This window comes from Mus musculus, chromosome 19 (assembly GCF_000001635.26).
Source record: "Mus musculus strain C57BL/6J chromosome 19, GRCm38.p6 C57BL/6J".
Taxonomy (NCBI): domain Eukaryota; kingdom Metazoa; phylum Chordata; class Mammalia; order Rodentia; family Muridae; genus Mus; species Mus musculus.
In genome coordinates, this window is record NC_000085.6 from 10,950,115 (window position 1) to 10,976,196 (window position 26,082).

General features: G+C 48.1%; 1 protein-coding gene across 4 annotated transcripts; it reads right to left on the reverse strand.

The window, feature by feature from the left end:
- Positions 1 to 12,174: 12,174 nt before the first annotated feature.
- Ms4a10 (membrane-spanning 4-domains, subfamily A, member 10) lies at positions 12,175 to 24,610 on the reverse strand. Of its 4 annotated transcripts, NM_023529.3 has the most exons (9): positions 24,505 to 24,586; positions 18,478 to 18,673; positions 18,008 to 18,127; positions 16,954 to 17,010; positions 15,644 to 15,775; positions 14,548 to 14,658; positions 13,922 to 14,015; positions 12,821 to 12,959; positions 12,175 to 12,288 (listed from the first exon to the last, which is right to left on the reverse strand). In NM_023529.3, the coding sequence occupies exons 2-8, from the start codon at positions 18,649 to 18,651 to the stop codon at positions 12,844 to 12,846; spliced, it is 804 nt and encodes a 267-aa protein (NP_076018.2). In that variant the 5' UTR covers positions 18,652 to 18,673; positions 24,505 to 24,586; the 3' UTR covers positions 12,175 to 12,288; positions 12,821 to 12,843. The 4 variants fall into 4 exon arrangements, with proteins under 4 accessions (NP_076018.2, XP_006527392.1, NP_001366456.1 ...); XM_006527329.3 differs by lacking the exon at positions 18,008 to 18,127 and having other exon boundaries at positions 24,505 to 24,610; NM_001379527.1 differs by lacking the exon at positions 12,821 to 12,959.
- Positions 24,611 to 26,082: the final 1,472 nt, after the last annotated feature.

Consider the following 26,082-nt stretch of genomic DNA (forward strand, 5'->3'; position numbering starts at 1 on the left):
TAAAAAATTTAGATAGAGGGCCAAGGATAAATACATCTGAGTAGTCCTTACCAAGGTATGACTCTGCCCACCATTGGCCCATTATTATCTGGGTTTTAGTCTCATCCTGTAAGGTGGTCTGACAAGCTTTTAGAACTCTGAAATCTTTTTCCAGGAGACAAGTTTCCCCTCTGGCTGGTACCTTTTTCTTCTCCCAGCATGAGAATTCTGGGGAAATTTTCATTTCTTTGGAGTCCTCTGTCTGATTGATTGGCTGATAGGCTAAGAGATGCAGTGTCGAAAGCCTTTAATCCCAGCACTTGGGAGGCAGAGGCAGGCAGATTTCTGAGATCGAGGCCAGCCTGGTCTACAGAGTGAGTTCCAGGACAGCCAGGGCTACACAGAGAAACCCTGTCTCGAAAAACAAAACAAAACAAAACAAAACAAAACAAAACAAAACAATTAAAACCTTCATCTCTGCCGGGATGGTTACTTGCTGATCCAGGAGGAGGCAGGGAAGATGAAGACCCAGAGAAACGTTCCTGTGAGCAAGGTAGAAAGCACAATTCTTGGACACACTCCCTAGGCACTGCCACACATGGAGTCAACCTGAGTCCATTCTTAGGGGTAGGGAATAGTACAGCTTCTACATGTCACTAGAAACTGTAGCACTCGTGTGCTGTAATTATATGTCTGGTATGGGCTGGTATGTCTGGTATGGTATATCTCCCCGGTATGGGCTCAGAGCCCGCATGTTCCTGATTTAAGGGGAGCTAAGGAGTTGTAGTTAGGCACCAAATCTCAGCCTCTCAGTTCTCAGAGGAGTAGGTTCTGTTTGGTTGCTTAAATTCCTGCCCCTGCTTGACATAGGGCTCTGGAGGAGATTATATGCCTTCCTGCACTCCTGCTCCAGGCTGCCACCCAGCCCCCTTCCTGGCTCTTACCACTGCCTGGAGGGATCATTCTCAAATGTTGACAAATGTTGATCAGAGAGCATAACTCAGGTCTAATTTTGTGTCTCTTCCAGGGTAGTAGTGTGTGTAAGAGAGATCGATTTTGGACAGAAGACTTTTGATCTGCCTCTATTACCTGTGCAACGTTCCACTTGAACCCAGCCTGCCTTTATCATTGCATGCACAGGTCAGAGAAGGCTCCTGAAATTTTCATAGTAGATAGCTTCCTTCCTCAGTTTCATCTTGTAGGAGGATAAGAAGGGGCTTTTGTTCCCCTCCCGCCATGAGACCTCAGCAGGGGTCAGCCCAGGCAGGCTCTTGTGAAGGTAACCTGGTAATTCACTCGCCCTCACTTTGCCCTGGCTCACTTTCCCATTCACTTATTGTTGTTTCTAGGGAAGGGGGGGGGGCACTTTGTAAACATTATTTGCATATAAATCCTCATTTTAAGAGTTGGCTCTTGGTAGCTTTCAAAAGCTCTCCAGGATCTTGAAGCTCCTGGCAAAACAGTGAGATGTGGAGTACTAATAAAGGTCTGTCTGTTTCTTTGTGTATGTCTATCTGGGCTTGTCTTTCAAGCTCCCAGTGTGTGTGTGTGTGTGTGTGTGTGTGTGTGTGTGTGTGTGTGTGTGTCTGTCTGTCTGTCTGTCTGTCTGTCTGTCTTATCTGTGGGTATTTACCTCTGCCTGGGCAAGGTAAGAGAGTACCTGGCTGACTGTCCTTGTCTCTTGATTCAAGCATGCATACCACTGTGTGCTCTTGCTTGTATAAATTTCATGGGCCCATCTATGTGTGTGTCTGTGCGCCTCTGTGTGTGCATCTGTCAAGGCAGACCATTGTACTAGGGCTGACAACCATCCTCCTGGCTTGGTATTCCAGGGCACTAAAGGAACTCCAGGCGACCCCTGGTAGGCAGCAAGTGTTATAGTCAGTGCTGGGGATTTAAAAACTCAACCGTGCTGCCCTGATAGGGTGAATGACTGAAGCCCAGAGGAGTATCTGATTCATATCATGGACCCATCTGTAGGCACTGGTTTCCTTCAGTCAGCAGATCTTAGGTTACATAAATAAACCAGGTCTTGCCCAGTCAGCACTTCAAGGCATGTGTGAAACTCAGCCCCTCCAGTGCATAGACCAGGGGCAGTCAGGGACAGGAATGTCTGCAGGAGGGGCAGTTGCCAGGCAACTAAACCTTCCATCTCTGTGACTAATCCTGGTTCACAGTGCCACTCACTGCCTGGCATTGGCCAGCTGCTTTATCCTTTCTGTGTCTTGGTTATCTTCTGGGGAACAGCAAGGTTTACTATGAAAAGCTGAGGCTTCAGAGTCAGACTGGCCAGGCTCCACTCCCACCTCTACTTATTTGCTGCGTGATCGTTACCAGTACCCAAGCCTCTCTGTGCTTCAGTTTCTTTATTAATAAAATGAGTCATAAGAACAGCACAACTGCCTCCCAGGGTTGTGCAGAATAAACGGCGCTGCACGGTACATATCCGGCAGCTGGCTTCTCTCTGCTACTCACAGTTGCTTATGTACTCAAAGACAGCTTTCCTATAGCTTTTCTAGAATCCTCTTTTAGTCAGGCTGAAATCTCCCATCTCTCCAACTGTCCCCCAGTTCTCCCACCCCCTCCCCCAGAGCTGACTGCACGCAGCACCGTGGGTCCATCATCTTTCTACTCCACAGTTCCCAGTAGTATGGCCAGCTCCCCATGCTCTTCCTGGCAGTAAGACAGCAAGCGGGCCTCCAGCGGAAACCGTCCAAGGAGCTCCAGCTGTCTCCTGGTGTTATTTTTGGATACTGTAAGTTCCCCTCCCCTCCCCCCTCCCCTCTCCTCTTCTCCCCTTCCCTTCTTTCTCACTGTTCCTGCTTTCACCTTCTCTATTTTTCTCCTTCCTTCTCCCCCCTCTGTGAAGCCATCTTGGTTAGCCTTGAACTCATGGCAATCCACCTATCTCATCTTCCTCCTGAGTAGGTGCTACAGATGTGAGCCATCATGCTTGGCTAGTACAGAACCTCTGTTGAGTTGTGTTGGGGTCTAGTCCCTCTAATGTAACCCTTGGGTCTGCCTCCTGTTTGGCAAGTGTGCACAGCTATTTTCAGGTGTATGTCCCGAGTTGGTTCCACAGAGTACATGGAGCAGGACAGGGGCCTGCTCTTACTGAGAGCGCTCATCTCAGACCCTGTCCCTTCGATCCATGAAATGCCAGGACACGAGTGGGGAAGGAGGGACTGAGTGGGAGGAGAAGCACTGGACCATTCAGTTGTGGCACTCACAGAGATCTGGGAAGCTGCTGGGTTGGGGTCACTCCAAAGCTCTCTGGTACCTGCTGCTCAGGGTGGAGAAAACAGCTTATCTCCAGATCTTCTCAAAGCATCTGTAGGTTTTGCTAAAACAAGAAGGGGTGCTGCTGCAGTTCCTTGGTCTGCAGAGGGTAGAGAATCTTGTATGTGTATGGGTGTGTGTGTGTGGAGTCTTTAAGCATGCTCCCTGATCTGCACAGGTCAGAGAAGGGGTTAGAAGTGACCTGAGCAGGTGGAAGAACGGAATCTAAGAAGATGGATATGAAATATGGATATTTGAATAACATGGATATTTTATATCCATCCCATTCTCTCCCTACTGTATCTGACAACAGTGTTTCTTCAGCTTCAGAAAGAATCAGTCAAACTGAAGGTGTGTCCAAGCCTTAGATGTTAGGATTCTGTATGTTTGGTATGGGGCCATGGGCTTGGGTTTCTAGCAAACTCTCAGGTGCTGCTGCTGGTGTTAGTGATGCAGTTAGTGTGGTGGTGCTGGTGCTGGTGGTCCACAGACCATACCCCGAGGATCAGTGTACCAGAGAAAGGGGTGAAGGAACCCCTGAAGAGCCTGCCTCCTTTGCCTTCCACACAGTGCAGAGGTTGAATTCAATAACACCCTATCATTCACCAAGAGCTGATTATTTCCCCTGTGCCCGATACTAGAAACAACCAGGGGAACAGTTAGTCATGGTCCCTGCCTCGGAGCAACTTACATCACTTTGGAGGTTCCTTTGGAGAACACAATCTAAAAGCCGTGAGGTCCTTTGAGCAGGAATGAGTTTCACCAATGAACAGGGGAGGTAATGGCATCTCAGAGAGGCCATAAGGCTTGCTCAAAGTCCACTCAAATGTGACTTTAACTCAGACCCCTCAGCTTGAGATCTCGCCCCATCACCTGATTGGGATGGGTGAGAGCTACCAGCAGAAGTGCGTGGGACTGGGCTTGAATGGAACAGTGACAGACCCTGTACACTGAGGTACCCTGTTACCAGAGGGTGTCATCTGGGGCTTGTGTGTAAAAGGAGCTCATCAGAAAGATGGGTAAATGCGTCCTGGCGTTGTACACACTAAGTTCTCAGGATCTGGTCAATGACAGAGTCTCAGACTAAGTCACTACCCTCCTCTCCCTCCTTTTGTTTACTAGCCTACTGTCTTAGTCAGGGTTTGTATTCCTGCACAAACATCATGACCAAGAAGCAAGTTGGGGAGGAAAGGGTTTATTCGGCTTACATTTCCATACTGCTGTTCATCACCAAGGAAGCCAGGACTGGAACTCAAGCAGGTCAGGAAGCAGGAGCTGATGCAGAGGCCATGGAGGGATGTTCTTTACTGGCTTGCCTCCCCTGGCTTGCTCAGCCTGCTCTCTTATAAAACCCAAGACTACCAGCCAGGGATGGTCTCACCCACAAGGGGCCTTTCCCCCTTGATCACTAATTGAGAAAATGCCTTACAGTTGGATCTCATGGAGGCATTTCCTCAACAGAAGCTCCTTTCTCTGTGATAACTCCAGCTGTGTCAAGTTGACACAAAATTAGCCAGTACAATTGACCCCTTGTCAACTTGACACACAAAAACATCACTAGTAAGCCTCAACCCTTACAATCTTATTCATCCCCAAGATCTAAATAACTTTAAAAGTCCCACAGCCTTTACATATTCTTAAAATTTCAATCTCTTTAAAATATCCATCTCTTTTAAAATCCAAAGTCTTTTTACAATTAAAAGTCTCTTAACTGTGGGCTCCACTAAAACAGTTTCTTCCTTCAAGAGGGAAAATATCAGGGCACAGTCACAATCAAAAGCAAAAGTCAATCTCCAACCGTCCAATGTCTGGGATCCAACTCACGATCTTCTGGGCTCCTCCAAGGGCTTGGGTAACTTCTCCAGCCAGGCCCTTTGTAGCACACGCATCGTCCTCTAGGCTCCAGATGCCTGTACCCCACTGCTGCTGCTGCTCTTGGTGGTCATCTCATGGTACTGGCATCTCCAAAACACTGCATGACCCCTTCAGTCCTGGGCCTTCAATTGCAACTGAGGCTGCACCTTCACCAATGGCCTTCCATGGCCTCTCACAGTACCGAACCTCAGCTGCTTTGCGTGACCCCTTCATGCCTTCAAAACCAGTACCACCTGGGTGACCCTTACATATTACCAAGTCCCACTGCAGCAGGAGTACATCCTTGGCCATCTCTGGAACACTGCCTCTTTGTGCTTTCAGAAAACACTTCCCAGAAGATGTCACCTCAATGATGCTGGTCTCTTCTTAATCACCGCTAATTTCTTAGCTCCAGCTAACCAGCATCAATAGTCCCAGTAATGCAAAGTTTTTGCTTGGTAGTTCTGGTATCTTGTTAATCACAGCTGATTCTTCAGCCCCAGCTAACCAGAACTACAGAATCTTCACAAACAAAACAGCAATGGCCCTGAAAAGAGTCTTTAATTTTCCCTCTGAAATTTCACAAACCAGAGCTCCATCTTCTGCAGTGTTCTCAACATTATCTTCCAAGCTCCTACATGACATCCGACAGAGCTCTTAACAACGGATGGATCTTCAAGCCCAAAGTTCCAAAGTCCTTCCACAGTCCTCCCCAAAACATGGTCAGATTGTCACAGGAATACCCCACTCTGCTGGTACCAATTTGTCTTAGTCAGGGTTTGTATTCCTGCACAAACATCATGACCAAGAAGCAAGTTGGGGAGGAAAGGGTTTATTCGGCTTACATTTCCATACTGCTGTTCATCACCAAGGAAGCCAGGACTGGAACTCAAGCAGGTCAGGAAGCAGGAGCTGATGCAGAGGCCATGGAGGGATGTTCTTTACTGGCTTGCCTCCCCTGGCTTGCTCAGCCTGCTCTCTTATAAAACCCAAGACTACCAGCCAGGGATGGTCTCACCCACAAGGGGCCTTTCCCCCTTGATCACTAATTGAGAAAATGCCTTACAGTTGGATCTCATGGAGGCATTTCCTCAACAGAAGCTCCTTTCTCTGTGATAACTCCAGCTGTGTCAAGTTGACACAAAATTAGCCAGTACACCTACTCTCTCTCTCTCTCTCTCTCTCTCTCTCTCTCTCTCTCTCTCTCTCTCTCTCTCTCTCTCTTTTGTTTTTTTTGAGACAGCGTTTCTCTGTGTAGCCCTGGCTGTCCTGGAACTCACTCTGTAGACCAGGCTGGCCTCGAACTAAGAAATCTGCCTGCCTCTGCCTCCCGAGTGCTGGGATTAAAGGTGTGCGCCACCATGCCCGGCACTAGCCTACTCTTATTTCCTTCACATCTGGCTTCTTGACAGCTCTGTTTTCCTTACAGTGTGATATCTACTTCAGTGGTGGTTGTCCCTCTCAGTCAGTGTGGTGGCTCGTCTCCACAACAACCCTTGGAAATGCTGTCTTTCTGTGATGCTTGGGATGGTGCCCAGGGTTCCACACATGTTAAACAAGGATTGTAACATGGAGCCATACCCCCAGCCTTTGGAGATATTGACTTGGTGACGAAGAAAGAGCACCCCAGAGCAAAGTATGAGGTTCCTTTCCTGAACCACAGATTAAACTGGTCCCTGGTTTAGTGGTGGGGAATCTCAGTTCTTCATTGCAGTAGTTGAAGACCAGCTCCAGACCTCAGCCAGATGGCACATCCAACCTCAGGTGAGTGAATCGGGTCTCTCTGAGTCAACAAACTATTTTCTGTTTCTTTGGCGCCTCCAAATGTCTAATGTTACCCTAGGACCAGGGCTGCCTGTGGGACTCACAGGATCACTGGGCATGGCCTGAGCTCACCGCCATCCTATTGTTTAGTTACATCAAGAACCGTTTGTCTTGTGATCATAAATCTGCATCTCAGATACTCTGACTCACTCTACCGAAGGGGAGTCATAGAAACAGATTGTTTCCTCCGCAAACACCATTTATCTGCAGGTTAAAAGGCGTGCTGCTAACAGGATGGTTAGCAATATTGATCATGCATTTTGCAGCAGGAGATTAGGAAGTCATAAACATGTTTAGGTTTCGCCGGTAGTTTAAGCCATCAAGATTCTGTCCAGAGTAGCTAGCACACAAGGGTGGTGCTTGCAGATCTTGTCTGAGTCTCCAGCTAATCTTTTTCTTCAGAGGTGCAGGGATGAAAGCTGGTCACTGGCCAGAGGGTTTGAATCCAGAGCTCTGCTTCAAGAACACTAGTGATTTTTACCCACACCTTTGTGTACTTTATCTAAAGCATGAGTAAGTTCCCACTGTAGCCTAGGCTGACCCTGTTCTTTCTAAATAAGCCAGAAGCTGCAGGTCTTTAAAAGTGCCTCTCATCTGGGTGTGGTGGTACACACCTGCAGTCCCAGCACTCAGGAGGTGGGAACACTAAGCGGACCAGGAGGTGGAGATCAGCTTGGATATAAAACAAAATAAGTTAATTAAAATAAATCAAAATAATTAAGACAAAACTAAAGAGGGCTTCTTATAGCGATAAAGCACAGATTAATCAGAGTGATATTTTCTGTTCTGCGCATCTCAACATAAAACAACACTCAGATGCTGTCCTCTTCTGCTCGTGTGGTTTCGGCTCTCTGCTTTTGAAATGACTCTGCATACATCTAGATAGACTTTCTTGGAGAGGTGTTAAGTACTGGGATTTCCAAAGCTGGCCTGAGTATGGTCTCCCCTCCATGTGATCTTCTTACTGTGTCGCCTGGACACCCCTCAGGTACTGGGATCTATGTCCCTCTTCTTCAGACTCCAGGATAACCCCCAGCTAATGGAATGCAACATTAGCATTTCTAAGGTTAGATCATGGAGGGCTGAGTACTTCTGCTTGGCTCTCATGGGGTGCTGGCTCTTGGAACTTTCAGCCTCCATGTTGTGAGGAAGTACAAGTCACCCTATGTGGAGAGATCGCCTGGAGCTGTCTTTGGTAGCCCAGCCAAGCTGCTGACACCCTTATCATCTAGCAGGTAGGAAAGGAGCTGCATCTGTGGTGATTCTATCCCCAGTTCACCAGGCAATCCTGACTTTGAGCCTGGCACCAACGGAGGTCCCAGAAACCATGAAACAGAGATACATTCTCCCTGTCCATATCTGTCCTGCCAAACTCATCCACAGTTATTTTTATACCACTAAGTCTTGGGATGGCTTGTTAAACAACAGCAATTGCCATCAGTTGGCTGGAGTAAAAAGAACCAGATTTGTTTGAAGGAATCTCACCAGGTATATTAACCACACTATAGGACAGTCCCCATGTCCAGGAGTAGCTGGCCAACAAAAACCAAGCCAAACTGAGTAGTATTTCTGTAGACTTTTCCCTCTCATTTTGCTTTGTTAGGGATTTCTTTTTGTATTATTGTTTTGTTTTGCCTCTTTTGACTTCTGTTTTTGTAGGTGTGTGTGTGGTTTGAGGGAGGGAGGGAAAGAGGGAGGGAGGGAGAGAGGGAGGGAGAGAGAGAGAGAAGGAAGAAGAAGAAGAAGAAGAAGAAGAAGAAGAACAACAACAACAACAACAACAACAACAACAACAACAACATAGGGTTGGATGGGTAGGGAGGTGGGAAGGATCTGGGAGCAACTGGGAGAGGAGAAAAATATGATCTGAGTATATTGAATGAAAAACAAATTTTTCAATAAAAAAAATTAATTATCCATTTGGGAAGATCAAGTGCCCGAGAAAGGGACAGCAACAGCTTTATTCCTTTGGGATGGGAGAGGCATAAGACTGGAAGCCTTTTAAGGGGATGTCAGCTTGGGTATTATACAGGGCCCTGAGTCCTTTCCTCTCTCGCATTGGCCCTGCTTAGATCCCTGCCCTTGTGCCTTCCCACTTCTCTTCAGTGAGCAAGAAGCTGTCACCTCATAGAGCCTGCCTTTGGTTTCTCTAACCCCCTTCAAGTCCCTGGCATTTGCAGTTTCTCTCTCTCCCCGGAGGTCTGTAAGGCTTGCAAGGTTTCTAGAAGATGATTGCTTAAGAGCTTGAGGTACTTCAGTGTTCCTCAAACCTAACCAGGCAGCTTGCAGCCTTGTCACAATGCAAACAGTTTCAGTACTCTGGGAAGGGGCCGAGTAGCATTTCTTTCAAGCTCATGGGGATGCCAAAGCCACTGTTCCCTGGACAGACCTTGGAGAAGGCAGCAGCCACTCTCTTGAGCAAGCACTGGATCACTGGGCAGCGCTCCCACCTTCTTAATCTCTGTGAATTTTGTTCTCTTGCTGTGTGTAAGAGAAACACTTGTCTCTAACCGGAGACAACAGCAACAATGCAAAGAATGTTCCCAACAAGTGCAGCTTGATGGCCAAGGTGTTTATTAGCTGTAACACACAGACATGCTGCGTTCACACGAAAAGGTCAAAGCCTCTCACCTGTTAGTGTCTATTTTACAGGGCTCCAGGGCTACTGAATGATCAATGCAAATCCTGACTTAGAGTGCCACCTAGTGTCAGAAAGTAGAAAGAACTACAGGTCAGAGAAACTGCCCAAATCAAATTCAGAAATTCATTCTCATGTGCACTGGGCCCTCCCCCCCGCTGAGCAATTATTATTACATTAGTAGCGGTGCCTCCCTGGGCAAGTTGCTCGGCCTGCCTGAGGGTGAACAGGGGAGGGCAAGATTGGACAGGCAAGAAGCCTCGCATTGCCAGGCCTTGGGCTTGTCCTCGAGCTGATTGACGAGCCAGCAAGCGGTGCAGGTAACTTAACGTCTAGGCAGTCTCCAGATTTTCCACCGAATAGACCCAGTCAAAACGATCCCTAAAGTACCACCTGGGCGCCCAGGCCTCATCCGAGTGTAGGGATTCTCAATGCTGGAATATGTGTGTTTGTTATGAGGGCCTGTCCTGTGTTCAGAGGAGTGGTCAGATGTGTGGCTGGCTCTTCTCTGTTAGAACCCAGACCTGTCCAGCTACAGTCTCTCGCCTCCCTCGGCTGCCATAAAGAGCTAACAGCCCACACCAAGTACAACCAGGCTGGCGGAAATGAAGATATCCTGAGGAGAAAATGCGGGTTTCTCCAGCCGACTCTCAGACTATTCAAACAATGGACTCCAAGAAGTGGGATTTCCCTGGGAGTCTCAATCTGGGAGAAGGAAAAGACTCCAGCAGCGGGGAGGGTACTTGTTTCCTAGAAATGAGATTTTACCCTTAAAAGTTTGATTCCCCCCCCCCCCCCTTAAAGATAGGTTCTCGGGGCTAGAGAGATGGCTCAGCTGTTAAGAGCACTGACTGCTCTTCTGAAGATCCTGAGTTCAAATCCCAGCAACCATATGGTGGCTCACTACCATCCATAATGACATCTGATGCCCTCCTCTGGGGTATCTGGAGACAGCTACAGTGTACTTGCATATAATACGTAAATAAATCTTAAAAAAAAAATAGGTTCTCACTATGTATCCTGGAACTCACTCTATAGACCAGGCTGGTCTTAAATTCACAAAGACCAGCCTGCCTCTGCCTCTATGCCTGTCTTTGTGTGTGTGTGTGTGTGTGTGCACATATTTCTAATAACTTTTCAGGTCACTTTGTGTAGACACTGGTGTGTCGGAGGTGGACTGGATCACACCTTGACTGGCTGCTTAGATGTGTGTATCTGTCCTGGAGATGCACTGGGGAAGGGGGATGTCAATGGATTTTTGTTCCTCTTCCCAATGTGGCCACATTGAATAAATCCCCCTTTTCTGCTTTTTACTTCTAATTTGGATGTTTTAGTGGGCTTTTCAAGTGGCTGGGGAGTTGGCTCAGTGGTTGAGAGCACTTGGTGCTCTTGTAGAGGACTCAGGTTCTGTCCCCAGCTCCTGCATGCACAGTTCACATATGCACACACACCTTACACGTCTGGCTCTTACATATTTCTTCTGTTCTATGTTCCCAAGACTCCAGGAATCCAGTCCTGGCATTTTTGCGCTTACTTTTTTTGTTGTTGCTTGTTTTTTGTTTAGACAGGGTCTCACTATATAGCCTTGGCTAGGCTACAACCCCCTATGTAGACCAGGTTGGCCTCAAACTCACAGCCATCTGCCTGCCTCCGCTTCCCAAGTGCTGAGATCAGAGGTGTGCACTATCACATCCAGCCTCTTGCACCCTGCAGAGCTTCCCCTGCGGAGCCGCTCACCTCTGCTTCAGAAGTGGCCATGGATCCACTGAAGCTCTGCACCCTGCTTCTGGCACCATGGGTCTCATTGTGTACCCCTCACAGAGTGTCATCTCTATCTGCATCCACAACCCTTTCCCCTGAACCCTTGAGGACTAAGAGAGGATGCTGACACCCCTGCTCAGCTGCTTCCAACATACACGAGCCAGCACGATTGACACAACTCACAAAAGAAAGGATGTTTGGTTATAGCAGACATGTGAAAGGACCTGTGATGATGGAGTATAAATCTGACCTCAGACAGTGGGAGACGAGCACTGAGCATGGGTTTGGTTTGCTCTATCTCATCTTTGCTAAAGACATGCATGTTTTGGTTCGCTTTACATAGTGCTGTTGAGCTCAACTTGTGATAACGCCACCATTGAGAGAAACTCACCCAAGAACTACTCATGAGGTTACTACAGCAGACTTCCGTAGCCTCACCTCAGGCCAGTTGGCGAGCCTGGCGGTTTCTTCAGAATTGAGCTACAGCTGCCTGGTGTCTGCCTACCTAGAGGACTGGTCTGCAGCTGTTGAATCATATTTGATGTTTGCTAAGGGACTGAATTGCTGAGAAAGAAGATCGATCTTACCCCCCAAAGAACTATTGCTGAACAGGTCCACTTCCCCCACATCCTAATAACTTTTCTCTTCCACTACCTCTAGTGGGTGGTGGGTTACAGGAGAGAACGAACCCTTATTAAAAATAAGTTGTAAAAAACGTATGCCTATACTGGACAGTTAGACCTGTAGGCATCCCTTGATGCCTTCATGGGAGAGGCCTCTTGGCTCCTCCATTCCACTCCACTCCTCTCTGTTCCCATCACACTCTCAGGACACCCCGGTTTCTTTTCATAGTGGTTATGCATTTATTTGTGCAAGTCACGCCTGTGTCATCACCGGAGTCCAGCCAATGGGAGGCAGGGAAGGACTTGGCATTGCAGGAACTCAGTCTTTATCTGTGGGACAAGGGGATAACCATTAGGCCTCCATGACCTGCCTCGGTGCTAAAGTACACAGTTTGATGAGACTGGAAAGTAGAATTCCAAGTTCAAGCAAATGAGGTCAGAGTTCAAATCCACATCTTTTCTATAAACTGAGTCAGGTGAAGAGATCTACTTTGCTTGTTTCCCAGCTAGGAAAACCCTCTACCAACTGAACTACAAGCCCTTAGGATGCACATGTAGATGAACTCGTGTCATTTACAGTTCAATGATGTTTAGAATCAAATAGATGCAGGGACACTTGGCAGTCAATAGCCAGGACTGAGCTCTCCCTGGACCCAGATTCCCAAGCCCTTGTTGTGTGGGTAGGCAGGCTGCTGGAAGAACAGGGTTCACTTGAACTAAGAGGGCTGATGATGCTGGTATTTGAATGTCGCACCTCCCCTCCCTTGTGAAATATTCCTTCTGGAGATCCAGGGCCATGCCACGACCACCTGTGCACCCTCAGTGGGGCAGGAATTCAGCTCGGGGCTACACTAGCACTTACTGGGAAAGTCTAGTAGTCTTAGACTACTTTCTCAAGGTCCTTGGGCCCGTGTGAAGCAGAGCTTGATGGAAGGAGTCAGAGGCCAGCAGCAGTCCAGAGCTGGTGGCCAAGGCTCTGCCAGTATCAGAGGAGGAGTGTCCTGGTAAAGGAAGAGCCTGGGTTATGGCTCAGTGGCAGTGTGTGCTTGGGTGTTAGGGAATCTCGTGGTAGCTTAGGGAGGCCGCAGCAGGTTGAGGGTGAGCTGTGAGCAGCAGGTGAGGTCATGCTAGAGGGCCAAGACTCTGGTGATACTTGGTCTTACCTTGTTTGTTATTTTGGGGGCTTACTTTGGTTACAAAAGATTTTATTGCTAAACAGAGATCCATTATAATAATATAAGGAACAAATTAACTTTAAGAATTGGAAGGAATCCAGTGTGGCTCACAAATAAGCCAGCCTGGCCAGTGAACTCTGATCACTGAAGGTTGGGAAGCAAGGAAGGCAGGGCCTTTCCTCGACTTTCTCACCAGCATGAGTAGGTCTAGAATTCCCAGGCTAGAATTTCTTCTTGAACTCTACTTCTAATCTCAGGTTTCTGAGCTTTCAGGAGCCTCTGCGTCATGGCTGTCACTTCTCCTCCATTTACAGACGGAGACACTTGAGGCCCCAGAGACAGAGACCCTGTGTGGTTTTTGGTTTGATGTTCCTCTGGCTGGTTTTGGGAAATCCAGCATGACTGACTACCCTAGACATAGCTTATGCCATCCACTCTGGCCATGGGCAGCCACTGTACACCTGCTGTGGGTGGGAGGCTGGGGTGTGCAGGGGTCACCTAAGAGCCATCCTGTAGGTGGGTAAGGAGGACATCCTGGTTCTATTCTGATCCAGTAGAGGAGGCTGGTATCTTAGGCACTGAGGTATCTGAGTCTGGGGTGGCCTAGGGGAGGGGACCACCACCCTTTCCTTGGTGTACTGTTTTAGAAACATCACTGTCCTTTTCCCAGGGGGAACTAGCCCCTGTCTAAGCCAGGGAGAAGGGGCCATGGTAACTTCCTTTCGAAGATCTGTGGAGCCCCGAATGGGAATCCCTTCGCCTCTTACTTTGCTCATGCTGTGTGTTACCTTGGGCCACATCTTTATAGGATGGTGGTGGCCCCAGCGATAGACCTTTAAGTTCCATAGGTGTGTCAGGAACGAAAGGGGTGTCATCCTTGTCCTGCAAAAGAGAAGTCACTGTTCTTATTGGTCTAGTACATGGACGATCAGTTCTTTATGAGGTGTGTCTTGGCAGGGTCACTTTCAAAATCTCAAGCTCTACACGAGGTTTGATGAGGGAACTTCTAGATGTCTACGTGTGACTGACTATCTTCCCAACACTGATTGAGAAAGATCCACAGGGGTCAGTAGGTGGGGTTTGAGTTCTAGTTCTGCTCCAGAGTCCTGTTGACTGTGGCTCATCCCAACGTGGGCTGGTCTGCTCGAGCTTTAGGAGGTGGTGTGATTTCTCTAAGCCTTGGTTTACTTAACTGTGTCGTGGCAAGTACACACCTGCCTGAAAGAAGCTGAAATAAAGCTATGTTTATCTGTGTCATTATATAACTATATGCAGATTCATGTAGTGCTCCACAGAGGACTCTATCTCCTAAGTGCTCAGCCTGTGATCATTGCCTGCTGTCTGTCCATTCTGAGCTCTCTGCTGTCTAATGTGTCTCCATGCCCTGAGGGTTTTGTCCACAGGAAGGCCTCACCTCTGCTTGCAGGCGTTTCATCCTATAGGCTGTGATGGCTGTGGACCCCGACAGGAAGATCTCCAGGAAGGTGAAGCAGAACAGGGTCAGCTCTAGCCTTTGGATGTAGGTCTGCAGGAAGAAGGATGGGTTACCTTGCTGAGAAACAGCAGGGCTTCTGCTCCCCTCAGAGTGTAGGGAGGGATTCTGAGGGATTGGGACAGTTTCCATTATGCCCTATGCCCAATGCTGGGCACATTCGGTGAATGCTTCCTGAAGCAGGAGGACCCGAGAGTCTCTCAAGCCCCTGGGGGAACTGGAAAAGGCCCTAAGGGTCATGGACAGCTCTACTCAGCGGATGGAGTTGCCTAGACCCTGTTTTATAGCAGGGTTGGGGACGGGTGAGTGGAAGCCACTGGGGCAAAGCTACTGACCACTCACCCTGCAGGCTGTGATGGCTGTGGGCCCTGACAGGAGGATCTCCAGGAAGAGATCTACACTCACTAGGGAAACCCGTGTGCAAATGCAACTTGGGTCACTTTGGAACCTGACTGAGAGGCACCCTAGAGTGGCAGTGTTTCCTCCTGTGGTGGAGGAGCAACGGTGCAGTGAGAGAGAACTGGGCTGGCTGTTGCAGACCAGGCTTTAAGCCTTCCCTGTATCCTGGACTTGCTGTACAGCCTCTGGTCACTAATTTATCCATTTTGAACCTCAGTGTTCACTCCCATAAAAGGGGGGCAGCAAAGAGGACTTAGCCTGTTCTGCAAGGCTGTTGGGAGGAGGTGCTTTAGCTATGGAACCAGGAGTTCTAGGGCATGGTCTGTCAGTGAATTGGCTGCTCAGTACCAGGCAGGACTTTCCCTCTCCCTGGGCCTCAATTTTCCCATGTGTAAAAGGAGGACTGGATATGGTGACTTCAAGCACAGTCCAGTTTCCTACTGTTGACTCCCGAGAAGGCCAGCCATGTTGCTTCCGCCATGCCTCCAGAGGGATGTGTATAGATTGTCAGTGCCTGGTTCCGGGACAAGTTTTCTGAGTAATGATTGCTTCTTCTCAGCCAAGCTCAAGGCTGTTCCCTCCTTGGACTCAGAGGACCCGTGAGGGGAGGGGAACTCACTGTGGGTTCAGGGTATGGTCTCCAGATTGGCCATGGAAAAGGACCCTCCAGGAAGAGGTCCTTGGCAATGACAAAGAAGCCGGCCAGTGCGCAGAACAAGCTGATAACGTTGGCTATCACACAGAGAACCTTCTGCAAGCAGAGTTGAAATGTTAGAGCTGGTGGCCAAAGCTTAGCAATCCAGCTCAAGGCCTTCCTTCCAGGAAATTGGTTTGTGACACTTGCACCCCCATCTGGAGGCTCTGCCTGTCTTTTGAGCTCAAGGCTGCTAAGTGACACCAGGCCTTGGTTGCTGGGAAGGGCCCCGGAATGCTCATCCTCTGTCGGACACATTGGAAGGACCAAGAGCCGCTGTCAAGTGCAGGAGGCTTATACTAAAGAAGGATACATTACAACACACGCCCCAGTGACCATCCTACATCAGGTTCACCAGCTCTCAGAGTCTAACATCCAGAGGACCACACAGAGAAGGGTAGGAAGAGCCTGAAAGGGCTCTGCCCCTTAATCCCCCAGGGTCTTCCTCCTCTCCACCTGTCCTGCTGGGACCTTGAAACAGGGCTTCCTGTCAGGCAGGTCTCTGCCAGGCATTTTCTGCCTCTGCTGGGTCACGTGCCCATTCTCTATGCCCCTCAAGAAGCTCAAGGACATGGTAGGACTTAAACTCTAGACTAAAACTCCTGGGCTGCAGTGAGGAGACAGTGTAGGATGACTCCTCCAGACCACAGTTGATGGGGATAGAAGTTAACGCTAAGAGAGGGTGTGGGTTAGAGAAGGTGAGGACCCGAGGACTACCGAGAAGTGGTTTTAGGACCGGGGGAAGGGATGCAGAGCCTGGTGGTCCTCAATTGCCATGTAATGAGTGAGTTCAAGACGTGCTAGATTTGCTCTGAGGAGCAATAGGTAGTTATGGAATAATAAAAAGGGGTCAGATGAGCATTGGCATTCCTCTCTCTGCTCTCTGATCCATTCAGATTCGAGCATGTAGCCTCCCGCTCCTGCTGCCAAGTCTTCCTTACTATGGTAGACTGTACCCTCTTAAACCGTAAGCCACTCTCTGTCAGGCTTGAAAAAGCAATTAATAAAGAAGCCAAGGTTTGTTCTAGATGGAGGGGTGGGCTCCTGAGAGGTCAGGAGCTCCAGGTGGGGCACCCCTTCTTCTCTGTCAACTCTAGTCAGTTCTCTGCACCTGGTGCCTCTCAGATGCCTTCCTCTATCCTGAAGATGCATTCCAGGTCACCCCTGTAAGATGCCCTTGTCCCCTCTCCCCCACCCCCCGGCTTTGAGAGAAGGATTTCAAGGTGCCAACTCACCAGAGAGGTCTTAGGGAATGTCACTGTTGTCATGGCCGCCATCCCTGCAACGAGAAACTGCAGACCACATTTGGAGGTCAAAGGAGAGAACTTGAGGTGCCTTGAGACCACAAAGTCCCCTTCATTCTCTATGAAACAAAGCCCTGTTGGCTGGTGAGGTACAGAACACCAATTGGATTGAGCAAGCCCACTCCAGCCTCTGCCCCTCAATGTGCTTGCCCGTGGAGGACACAAACCACCAGACTTCATGCAGGTCACAGCTAGGTCACAGTAACTACCCTCCCTCAACCTTGCTATTGCTCTAGGGAGGACATTGCTTCTGGCTCTGAGACCTAGGGTGTTTCTGACCTATTTTCTATATGTATGCTGAGTCCTTGATATGTGGCCATCCTAGGGAACATGGGGTGATAGGCACTTCATGTGTAGGAAGATCTGTTACTGTAGTAGGAATGCCAAGCTGGGGCAGTGGGGATAGAGGACTGAGGGGAAGCTGGGAATGGGGGTGAAGACATTTGCCCAAGAGGACACTATGGAGCTGGGGCTGAGAGTGAAGGCAGTTTTCAGGGCTAGGATAGTGCCCTGGAGTCTCGGAGGAGTATGGATCCTCTGTTGAATAGTGTGTGTGTGTGTGTGTGTGTGTGTGTGTATGTGTATGTGTGTGTCCCATACTGTCTCTCATTCTGGCTGATGGCCCAGGAAGGACAGGGGTTGTGGATTGCAGCTGTGTGTGGCTGCAGAAAGACCCTGATAGCGATGAAAGGCTTTGGCTACAAAAGGCTGGGTGCTCAGAAGCCTTGTGAACCTAGCTCATGCTGGTTCTTCTCTCTACCCAGCATACATGGTCAATTAAAGGAGGGTCCACAGGTCCCATGAGTGACAGGCACTCTCAGGAAGGAGCTATGAATAGTGTAACTGAGGGAATGGAACATAGAGAGGGAAGATGGAGGCAGGTAGGCTTACTCTTTGTGCCTCTTGGCTGTGCTCAGCCTTCAGTGCCAGGGCCTCCCAGGGGCCCTGCGTACCCCTGTACCCACTGATTTGGGTTCTTACTCACAGAGACAGTTCCCCAGAGTGGATACCAGCACTTCAACACCACCAGGTGCAGATTCTTGACTGTGGAGATCAAGTAGCCACCAAAGGCCAAGTGTGCAAAAGCAATGGCGATGTGAAAGCCCTGGGTGGGAAACCGGAAGTAGCTAAGGTGAGGTGGCAAATGGCTAGCCCTACATGACTAGCAGTGCCTGGACCTACTGGTGGGATTTCCTTTCCTTACTTCTCAGGGAGCTTGGTCATCAAGGAGGGACCCCCTCCCCAGGGCCCACTGGAGGGACAGGCAAGGATGTCAAAACCCCACTTGGGGCATGCATTGTGCTCTGTCTCTGCATGGCTGGCATCTTGGACCCTGTTCACACTCCACAAAGCCCCAGCCTCCCTGTTGCATAGATTTCAGTTTTAGGAGAAGTGTAACTGGGAGCTGGGGGCTCCCCACTTAACCTCTTCCCTGGGTGTCACCTCCCTACTCACACCCAACTTCTGTAGAAGGTCACTTCCCTCCAGGGCTTTCTCAAGGTGCCCATCTGGAACCAGGTTTTGGGGCTGGGCTACTTTCTGTGCAGGCTGGGCAGGTCCTAGGTTCTGCCATCGTGAGACTTCTCCAGTAACACTGCCGGGAACCGCTGTGGGAGCTTGGCCAGCCATTGACCCTGGCCGGGAACCCTGGCTGTAGACCAAGAAGAAGACCTTGTTAAAGTTGAGCTTGTGTCCAAGGATCAGATGCAACTCTTGCTGTCACCTCTGCCCCGCGGACAGTGATGGCCTTGTCCAGTAGCTTTTGACCTTGATTTGTTTTCAGATGGTAAAGCAAGGCTTTCTATTATCGGTGAGGAAACACACACATATAACAAGCACAGACAGAGAAAAAGGCTCCCTGCAAAGCCAAGTGGAGACTCAGAAAGTAGAAGCCCATTGACTTTGATTTAAATGATCTTGAGTCTATCAATGTTCTCAGCCTCTCTGGGGCTGCAGGGAAATCAAGACCAGATGAACTTCATGCCCAGCTAGTACAAGAGGGAGCTTCCACTGGCTGCCTGGAAGGTAAGCAGGAGCTAGGGGTCAAGAGGCCTGGCTCATGTGAGCATTTTGTGAACAGTTCCCAACCTGTGGCTTAGAATGAGACAATTGAAGGTAATGAGAACCAAACCATGACCTTTCGATGATGCCCATGCCTTCTGGGTTTGAGGAGATAGGAGAGAGAAGGGAAGGAGATTTCTGTTCAGGGCTTACTCTGAGCCCACATGGAGCCAGAGAGTCAGTACTTAACAATGTCTGCAACACCAACACTCATGAGTCCTTTCTCTGTTCCAAGCACTCATACAAGCATTTTATATGTATCATCTGTTGGTATCTGCATGCCAGCCCTACAAGGGGAATGATGTTTTCCCATTTTGCAGATGAGCCTCAGAGAAGCTAAATCACACATCGAAGGTTGCACAGCCAATAAATGGGAGTGGAAGAATGGTAAGCTGGTCTGATCCCATCTCCTGTGTTCTTGGCCTGGACTGCTGGGACCCCCTGGTCGATATCTCCATTAACTGGCACTGACAGCCCTTGGTTTAGTGGGAAGGACGAGAGAGCATTTTCTTCCTTGGGCTTTGGAAGCGGAACCCAGAGAGATGGCTGTGTGGCTCTTCTGTTAGCTGATCTGGGAATGTTCGGCTCTAAGGCTCTAATGGCGTAACTTTCCCCAGGTCTTTCTGATGTAACTATGACTTCAAGTGAAGCTTCTTGGGGGCAGAGCTGGGATGGCCTGTGGTGGTTAGTGGTGGTGGCCATGTGGTCACTGGAGATGGGGAGGTGTCTACACCTGGGAGCTTGCTTCTGTAAGCTGTGGCAGTGGAAATGGTTCAAATATCCAATAAAGAGTTGGACTCAAGAGTACCCTTTCCCAAAGCACATCGCATGGAACATTGGTCCTACATTAAAAGGGACCATGGTTAAACAAGTTTAGGAAACCTTACACATTACCTTCTTACTTTTTCAAGGCTTTGAGGACTCCTGAAGGGATGTGTTCTGTTCTGATATTATGGACACTTCCTACATTTAGTTTGCTGTAGAATCTTCTTCCTTAGAGTCCAGCCATATATGCCAGTTGATATTCTGTAGGGTTTGCTTTGGGTTTAATGACAAACTTCCAAACCTCTGGTTAGGAATTTTGGGGTATCTGCTCCCCACTGTTTAGTGGGGCTTGGGATTGGGCTCTGATCTCAAGGCTTATTTCCAACTTGAAATTGGAATGGAATCATGCTAAAAGGAACTTTGTATACTCTTAAGGGGGTGGGGCCTGAGGGGGCAGACCTTAGACACCAGAGGGAAAAGGGTGTGGGTTATAAAGTCCCTTGCCACGTCCCAAAATCAAGAGTGTAATGGCAGTAGGCCATTGCCAACAGTGACTCTCTCTTGCTGTAGCCAATGGTGACTTTATCTTGCTGCTAACTATGGTGACTCTGTCCTGTCATTTTTTTTTTTCCCGATTTCCATTGCCTGGCTCTAGCCTTCGCTCTTGTTCCAGAGTCATGTCCTTAAGATAAGGACCTGACAAACAGGAAGTTGTCATTACTGTTCTGCAAAACACAGGCTGCTGACTGAGCCATGTCCTCAAGATAAGGACCACACAACTAGAAGATCAGTTACTGTTCTGAAAAACACAGCCTTCTAACTTTTACACAGTGCTCCCAATCAGTCTCTCTTGTGAAATCTCCCACTTCCCCAGACATGAACTTGAGACCTTAGTTTGCAACCTGGTGTCTTAGTCACTATTCTATTGCTGTGAAGAGATACCAATACTAAGGTAACTCTTATCAACAAAACCATTTAATTAGGGGCTTTCCTACTGTTTCAGAGGTTTAGTTCATTATTGTCATGGCAGGGAGCATGTCACCATGCTGCCATACATGGCCCTGGTGAAGGAGCTGACAGCTTTGGGGTGGGGGGGAGGGATGGGTCTGGCATGGACTTTTGAAACCTCAAAGCCCACCCCCACTGACACTCTTTCTCCATCAAGTTCAAACCTCCTAATCCTTCTAATCCTTTCAAACAGGGCCACTCCTTGGTGACTAAACATTCAAATATAGGAGCCTATAGGAGTGGGGTGGGGGTGGGGGTGGGAGGTGGATTCTTAATCAAACCACCACATTGGCCAACATAGGCTTATAGCCATATCATAATGCAAAATTTATTTAGTCCGACTTCTACTTCAAAAGTCCCCGTCAGCTTTCAGTCTTAACATGGTTTAAAAGTCCTAAGTTCAAGATCTCTTCTGAGACTCATGGCAATTTCTTAACTGTAACCTCCTACAAGATAAAATCAAAACACAGTTCACATACTTCCAGTGTACGATGACACAAAATCTATATTAGCATTCCAAAAGGGAGTAAAGGGAGCTTAGTGAGGAAGTAATGGACCAAACTGAGACTGAAAATGAGCAGGGCAAACGCCAAACTCTGCATCTCCACACCTGATGCCAAAGTGCTCCTGTGATCTCCAACTCCTTTTACCTTTGACTGCAACACATTTCTCTCTCTTGGGATGGTTCCACACCTAGTCTGCAACTCTCCTTGGCAGGTATCCTCATTTTGCACTCTCCAGTAAAATCTAAGCGTCGCCATCACAGCTTCACTCTATGGTGGCGTTGGGCCTCCATGCAGAGACAACACTGACACATGCTTGTCCTCAAGTGGCTTCTTTGGGCCATGGAGGAAGATTTCACAGTCCCCCTTCTTGTATTCTTCCCTCTAAAACCAGAGTCATGTGGCCAGAGCTGCCAAGTTCTGCTGTTTGGTGGAGGGGGAACTTAGCCCCCTTGCTCAATTACATTTTCATGAGCTTTCTGTTGTTGTTGGTTTCCTTCACTACTTAAACTTTTCTCTAATTCCTTTTCACAGGTTGGACGCTTAGCTGGGTAGGGTCTAGCCCTGAGGTCACTACTCCTCTATTCTATTTAATATCAGGTTTTTCTTTAAACTTTTTATCTTCTTGAGCACTGGACTTGGCTCCGACACCACCTAGCCTAATACTCATTTTCTTTTCATAGTTTACATTTTATATTTCTTTTTGTCAAACTTACTCCTTTTCATTGTATACCTGCACAAGAGTGACTACTAATAACCACATGACATAGCCAATACTAGGCTGTCTTGAAATCATCCATTTTAACACCATTAATCCAAAACCCTTCAATTTAACCCCAGACAGAATTTTAGGACAAGGGCAGAAAGCAGTCACCTTCTTCACCAAATACCACATGAACAGTTTCTAGGCCACTTACTACTAATCTTCCTTTCTGAAATCTCTTGAGCCAGGCTGTCATAATCTACATTGCTTTCAGTACCTCTGTCTTCCATGCTTCTGTTAGTAAGTGTGTTAGTTCCCATTAAACCCCACTTAAAGTGTTCAACAAAACATTTTAAGAATTTAAAGTCTCCAAGTCTTCCATATTTCTTCAGCAAACAGCATGGTTAGGCCTGGTACCAACTTCTATCTTAATTACCATGAAGAGGGGAAGAGGCACCATGACCAAGGTAACTTATAAACAAAAGCATTTGATTGGGGGCTTGCTTTTGCTTACAGTTTCAGAGTTTTAGTTCATTATCATCACAGCAGGGAGCATGTCAGCTGGCGTGACTCTGGTGAAAGAGCTGAGAGCTTTACGGAGGCTGAGTGGGGGTGGGGCTAGACCTGGAATGGGCTTTTGAAACCTCAAAGTCCACCTCCAGGGACACTCTTCCTCCAACAAAACTACACCTCCTAATCCTTCTAATCCTTTCAAATAGTATCATTGGCTTTTGTTAGTCACTCTCTGGTGACTAAGCATTCAAATGTATGAAGCTATCGAGGCCCATTCTTATTCAAACCACTACACCAGGTGGCTAGCCTCCTCAATAGTGCAGTCTTTCTCCCTCCTCAAACTTCCTCTCCTGGGCTTAGGTTTTCCCTGGAGTCCATCTTTTAGTAATAAACCCATAGAATGCTTGTGCCCTGTTACCTTGCCCACCTTATCTTCAGGACTGGGCAGACTGCCCTGGGGTGAAGGTAGACTGGCAGGATGGGAGGGGCAGAGGGAGAATTTTTTGGTCTTCTCTCCCAGGCTCCTCAGCTAGAGGAGCCACAGACCCAGCTGTCTGGTGTCTTAAGGAACCGTAGGGTCTTGGTGATTTATACTCAGCCTCAGACTTTCTGCAAATCTCTCCCGTTTCCTTAGCCTGTGGGAGGCAGAGACAGAGCTAGGAGGATTCTGTAACCTTTTAGTGGGCCAGAACATGAATCTTCCAAGCAGACAGGCCAGGCCTAGCCCTGGCTCTGCTCCTGCATCTCAGTGTCTAAGTCTGTTTCTATGGATACACAGGAACACTAGTGCTTGCCTGAGGGTGGGCTGCAAAGATTAATTGGGCCAGGGCCAGAGGTTAGAATTTAGTAATAAAAGCCAATGATACCTGCCCTACAGCCTGAATCTCACCTGACCTCTGTCTGGTTTTCTGTTAAGAGAGGTCCCATTCTAATCTCCAGGATGGGGAGTTCATTGCTTCTATCTGACTCCTGCTCAGAGCAAGGAGGAAATCAGCTATGGGATCCTGATAGCTGGGAAGGTTGTGTCGAGGAGAGTGTGTGGAGACAGTTATCTGGGAGCACACAGGACTGCCCTTCAGGATTTTGTCTGCAGAGCAATGAGCTGGTTGCCAGGGAATGTCTAGAATGGATAAGATCTGTCCATGGGAGGTCTGGGTTAGAAGGTTGAGAAAATCTTGATGGGAATGTGACCCTAAGCAGACAGTGCAGAAGAAGTCAAGAGAGCAGAGAGGGTAGTGTAGTGTGTGTTTACACATACGTGTGTATGTGTATATAATATGTGCACATATATGTACATATATGTAGATGTATGTATGGGCATGTTAGGCAGAGAAAGGCAGGTACCGAGAGGTATGGAGTCAGTGTGACAGAGTGGCTGCTGGCAGCCACCCTTAGAAGATTGGGTTTTCAGTTATGTTAGGTCAGAAGGGGCCCTGGCATTTGCAAAGTAAACTTTCTCGAGGTCTCAGGGCTGGGCACTTGGTGTAAAGGGAAGATATGGGAAAAAGAGGGTGGAATTTCCCAAGTGTCTTCCTTGCTTTGCTTTTTCAAATCTGTCTCTCTGTGTGCTCAAGGTTCCAGGGTTAGAAGGGACGGGGTGTCATTCCTCTTAGCTCTCAGAATCACCAACTGATCCTGGGTAGTGGGCTGGGCTCCTGGTAGCAGACTCCTTCCTGGAGAGAGGCCCGTAGTAACCCCACTTCCCAGGACTTCATAGCATGGAACATTTGTTCTCCAGCTGTTGTGGACATTGCTTGATAAACAGTTCCTGTTCACTTCTGGGGGGGTCAAGTTTCAGCCACTCACCACCAGCTTGCAGCTACTGACTGACGAGCACAAGAGGCTGATCTCTTGTGTTAAGACTGAACCCCACTTGAGGCCCTGATGACCCTCCCTTGTTTGTTTCTGCTGTGGAGAGGGGGTACTCACCTGGCCCCGGGAACTCTGTTGTAGGCTTCAGCTGTGCCTGACCATCCAGAGCTGCCTCAGCACAGAGCCAGAGGTGGAAATCAGAACATCTTTATGGCTTTAGACTTTGGATTCTTTTCTTTCTGGGACCCACCCCTTGCTCACACTCCCAGCTAATCAGAGATGCATGTCTGGACTAGATCCTTCAAAACCATCTGCTTCCAAACCTGGGCAGGTGAAGATCTGAGTCTCCTTCCTTATGTCTCCCTTTAACAGCTGAGACAGTTAATGTTGCAGTGATGACATTTCAGTTCATGGAGCAGTTCATTGTCAAGTTGGTGAAGGCAGCATTTGAATGAGTTGATTATTAAAATTCTCAAATTTTTATTTGTGTGTGTGTGTGTTGATGTGGGTGGCTGATATGAGTGTGTGATTGATGTGTGTCTGTGTGTCTGTCTGTGTGTCTGTGTGAGTGTGTGTAGGTCAGAGGACTTTGTGAAATTGATTCCTTCTTTCCACCTTTCCACAGTGCTGAGGTCTGAACGGATATTGTCAGGTTGTGCAGTAACTTTAGCTTCTGAGACACCTTTCTGGCCCCTCAAAGAATCTTTTAATTTTTTGAAAGTTAAAGTATCCACAATAGTGGTTACAATGACCCTGCCCTGGGCCTTGTGTCCCTCCTCAAACCAGCCATGGTCATCCTAAGTTCTTGCTTGACTTTGGTCTCTGGTGGTAAGCCAGACAGATGTATTGTCATCTGTGTAAGCATGGTAGTGTTTGTCTTAAAAGGTATGGTCACGTGACCACAAGTAACAGGAAGCCCTGATTGAGAGTGAAGTCCAGCCACCACCAAGCTTGCAGCGCATGTGACTTACAGAGAACTTATATCTAAGGCATGTTTGGATCTTGACCATGGACATGGTGAGATGAGAATGTGTAACTTCAAGCTGTCCAGTCTGTCTCATGCAGAACTAGATAACTACTGTGCTTTTTCTATCTTTTTCCTCTGGTTTTTAAAGACGGAGAATACACATTTAATTGTTAATATTTAATATACATATTAAAGTGTATGCAGCATATGCAGTTAGGTAAATTTGTATGTATATATGTGTATGTTGGTTTATTTGTGTGTATTATTCTCTATCTTACTTTTCTTTCTTTTTTAAAAAACGATTTTATTATTTAATATGTATAATTGTTTTTGTTTGTATGCATGTCTGTGCACCACATGCGTGCCTGGCACTCTCAGAGGCCAGAAGAGGGTGTCAGATCCCTTTGAGCTAGAGCTACTGACAATTGTAACTGCCATGTGGCAAGTGGGTGCTCGGGAGGAATCAAACCTTGGTCCTCTGGAAGAGCAGCCAGTACGCTTAACTACTGCTGAGCTGTCTCTCCAGTCTTCTTACTGTGTGTGTGTGTGTGTGTGTGTGTGTGTGTGTGTGTGTGTGTGTGAGACCACGTGTACACACACAGAGGCACGTGCACACACACAGAGGCACGTGCACACACTAAAGTTAGTGTTATTGACGATGCTCCAAAATGGAATTAACCTGGTTATCCATCAACAGGTAAATCAATTAAACTGATAGAATAAAACAA

What these genes read in the sequence shown, in the direction of transcription:
- Ms4a10 (NM_023529.3), bottom strand. Translation starts at nt 18,651, where the DNA reads ATGGCTGGCCAAGCTCCCACAGCGGTTCCCGGCAGTGTTACTGGAGAA. An exon ending in ACCTTCTACAGAAGTTGGGT is followed by an intron (nt 18,128 to 18,477) that starts GTGAGTAGGGAG and finishes TTTCCCACCCAG; the next exon opens with GGCTTTCACATCGCCATTGC. An exon ending in CTATAAAGATGTGGCCCAAG is followed by an intron (nt 12,960 to 13,921) that starts GTAACACACAGC and finishes TTCCTTTACCAG; the next exon opens with GACACTCCTCCTCTGATACT.